The 3,615-nt window shown below is 58.6% G+C and overlaps 1 protein-coding gene across 2 annotated transcripts in view; it reads left to right on the forward strand.

The window, feature by feature from the left end:
• Positions 1-3,606, forward strand: part of IL1RN (interleukin 1 receptor antagonist) — an 11,018-nt gene extending 7,412 nt beyond the window's left edge. The window contains exons 2-5 of one of the 2 annotated variants that reach the window (XM_023521932.1): positions 95-146; positions 1,576-1,664; positions 2,300-2,412; positions 3,241-3,606. In XM_023521932.1, coding sequence (XP_023377700.1) covers positions 95-146; positions 1,576-1,664; positions 2,300-2,412; positions 3,241-3,453 — 467 coding nt within the window. In that variant the 3' untranslated portion in view covers positions 3,454-3,606. Of the gene's footprint in view, positions 1-8; positions 147-1,575; positions 1,665-2,299; positions 2,413-3,240 lie in introns of those variants that run through there. The other variant, XM_011377874.2, reaches the window with a different exon arrangement.
• Positions 3,607-3,615: the final 9 nt, after the last annotated feature.

Raw genomic sequence — 3,615 nt, forward strand, 5'->3', positions numbered from 1 at the left:
CGAAATGGCAGTCCTCACTGCCAGTGCTGCCACAGGATGGGGATCTGCAGCCCCAGCCACTTCATTTTCCTCCTCCTCTTCCTGTTCCCTGCAGAGACAGCCTGCCGCCCTTCAGGGAAGAGGCCCAGCGAGATGCAAGCCTTCAGGTAGGGCCGGTGCGGGCAGGGCGGACACGGCATAGCCCTCTGGGAGGGTGCTGGGAAGGGACTGCCACTGCGGGGCCATCCGAACTTGTGCTTGTGCTTAGCTGGCATTGGGGGCCCAGCCAACTTCCCAGAGACCCGAGCAACTCAGCAGGTGACAGACAGGCATGTGGCCAGGATCCCAGGCGGGGTTTATGCCTAGTGTGCCCGGCAAAGAAGCAGAGAGGGTGCCAGGGGCAGGGCCGCCCCCAGCTCTAGGTGATGGTTAGTGATGTGTATCTGTGCTGATGACACCTTGGAGGGTCCTGGCCCCTGGAGCCTCAGGTTCCCCACTGTGACATGGGGTTCAGGATGGCCCTCCGCCTGCCTTGTAGGGTGGTCGTGAAGATAACAGTGTGACAGTGCTCTGTGAACTGTAAAGTGCCCAAAACTATTATGAATTTTAAATATTGGGTCAGAGGCTTTGCGAGATGTCACCATTACTGTTGTGAAAATGACAAGCCACCGTGTGTCTGCACCTGCCCTCCACCCTGTTAGCCAGGCCTGGGCATGTCCAGAGACTTCGCCCTCTGGCCTGAACAGCGAGTCAAACTCTGCACGGGGCAGATGCGCCCCTCTCATGTGGGAAGGTGGGCTCTCCATCCCCATCTGCTGGTGGCTCCAGGAGGGGCTCTTTAGTCCCTTCAGAGAGGCGCTCACCTGGAACTGGGAGATATTACAAAAGGTCAAATGCTCACCTGTGTGAAGAGCTTTACAGTTTGCCCAACTACTTCACCACGCTCGTGGTCCCTTGCAGCTACCGGGTAAGAGGTGTTGTCAGCCACACTTCCAGGACAGGAGTCAGGCCCAGGTCCAGGGTAGGCTGGAGGTAGTAGGACATGGAGGGTCACACAATCTCACAACCAGTGGGGCCCCAAGAGGAAAAGGCTGAGGGCCAGAAACAGGCCACTGGATGAGCTGGACAGGAAGCTGCCCCTGCCGGCCCCTGGTGGATAGAAGATACGCTTTGGGACAGACCCCCACTCCCTGGACACAGAGTGAGTTACTGTAAGGTGCTCTGTCCTTTGAAACTTCCAACATTGTGTTGTGGTGGCTGCTAGCCTCAAATGACTCTTTAAATTTACATTTAAATGAATAAAAACAGAATAAAATTAAAAAATTCGGACCCTCAGTCACATTGCATTTTAAGGCTCAATGGCCATGCAAGGCTGGCAGCTGCCACATGGGGTGGCAGGCAGAATGTGTGTGCACCTGGAGGGCCTGCAGGCTGGTGCTGCTCAGGGCCCAAGTCCAGGGCTCCTCCTGGGACCTGAGGATGAGGAGTGGGCGAGCCTGGGCTGACCCTTGTGTCCTTCTCCTGCCATAGGCGTGTGAAAGCGACACTGGGGCCAGGCCCAGTGCTGTCCACCACAGCGGCCCTTTTATGTTTCAGGATCTGGGACGTTAACCAGAAGACCTTCTACCTGAGAAATAATCAGCTCGTTGCCGGATACTTGCAAGGACAAAACACTAAGTTAGAAGGTGAGAGGTCGCTGGGAACACCGATGTGGGCTCTGGGTCACCCTGCCCGGATTTGCAGTATGGCGGCCTCTGTGTGACATCTTGACCCTGCTGGGGAAGCCCGGCTTCTAAGGGCCACATTTGAGAGAGGTCCCAAGAGGGCAGGGAGGGGCAGAGCCTAGGAGCCACCACCTGTAAGCACGGTGGTCCCAGGGCCACAGCTGAGGCTAGGGGGACCAGAGGGAGCCTATGCACCAACCTGTGCCTAGCCGGGCCCATATCCCTGTGCCTGGACTTTGATGCCCCACTCCCACGATGAGCACATGGCATAGACAGGCTGGCCTCCCATTGCTACTGTCGGCCCAGAGGCCATGGAGGGACAGGCGGCTCAAAGCCACCACATCTTGAGCCCCATTCTGACTTGTGCGTGATTCCCAGCGTGGGCCACACACCAGTTGGCCGGAGTCAGGTGTCTGGGAGCAGTTAAATATGTGCTTGTCTGGTCTTCTGTTTGGGTGCAGATCAGAAAGATGGGCCCCGCTGGTCTGATGACCTTGCTTTAGGTCAGGGGCAGAACAAGCCCAGGGAGAGGCCAACTGTTGGCTGTCTTGGCCTCTCCATCCCCACAGCCTGACCATTTGCTCTGCTCCCCTCAGAGAAGCTCAATGTGGTGCCGGTTGAGCCGCATGCCATGCTCCTGGGGATCCATGGAGGGAAGCTATGCCTGTCCTGTGTCAAGGTGGGAGACGAGATCAGGCTGCAGTTGGAGGTGAGGACTTGCCCAGACAACAGTCACTCATGTTCTTCCTCATGGCTCGTGGGCCAGCTAGGACCTGGCCCTCCCCTTCCACATGGGGCGCTGGGGCTCGGCGGGCCCTGGGGCGTCCGGACGGTTCCCTTCCCTCAGGCTGTCTCCGCATGGCCACCCAGAGCTCTGGGGGCAGCTTGTGCCTCCCAACAGCACAGCTGCTGGTTTCTAAGGGGGATTATTCCAGAACCACAAACACTTATGAAACGCTTGCTTGCATCACACTGCTAATGTCTCCTTGGCTAAAGCCTGTGTCACATGGCTGAGTCTAACCTCAGCGGGGGAGGGGCTACATGGGGTCAGCACCAGGAGGAGGTTCCTGTGGGGCCCTCAGTTTCTGTGTGCCACTCTCTTGTCCCAGGGCTCCCTCTTAGATGTTCCTTCCTCCCATGAAGTCCTGTCTAGGCCCTCCTCAGTCCTTGTCGACTCAGACCCATGGGCTGTCCCCCTCACCTGGGGCCCTGTGCCCCTTGGCCCCGTGCAGGATGATGGGCTGCCCGCAGTGGGGACAGACAGCTTTGTCTCAGGAGCTTATGGACCAAATCTTAACCCACAGTGGCCATACTGAGGCACTGCCTCTGCTCATGTGCTGTGTGTTCACTAGACTCACGGACCCCTGGCGAGAGTGGCCAGACTTTCCCGAGCCAGGGTGTGACAATGCCGCAGCCTCTTTATGTGGCTGTTGTCCTACAAGGCCTGGACTTGTGGGGTCCTGTGGGGTGCCTGGACCCCAGTGTGGGGTAGGGGGAGGTGGCACCGGAGCCCTCACCTGTCTACCCCGGCTCCCAGGAAGTCGACATCACTGACCTGAGCAGGACCCAGGAGCAGGGCAAGCGCTTCACCTTCATTCGCACGGACAGCGGCACCACCACCAGCTTTGAGTCTGCTGCCTGCCCGGGCTGGTTTCTGTGCACGGCACTGGAGGCAGACCAGCCCGTCAGCCTCACCAACAGGCCCGAGGAGGCCGTCATTGTCACCAAGTTCTACTTCCAGCAAGACTAGAGGAGCTGCCACCCCGTCCCACTGCCAGCACAGGGGCTGTGGGAGCCCTGGCATTGGGACCCTTGTCCAGCCCCTCATCTGCCCCTGCAGTAGCCTTTCTAAGGGGCAGCTTGAACCAGCACAGCTCAAAGCCCTTCAGTGTCATCCATGCCTTCCCGGGAA

Source organism: Pteropus vampyrus, unplaced genomic scaffold (assembly GCF_000151845.1).
Source record: "Pteropus vampyrus isolate Shadow unplaced genomic scaffold, Pvam_2.0 Scaffold323, whole genome shotgun sequence".
Lineage (NCBI taxonomy): Eukaryota > Metazoa > Chordata > Mammalia > Chiroptera > Pteropodidae > Pteropus > Pteropus vampyrus.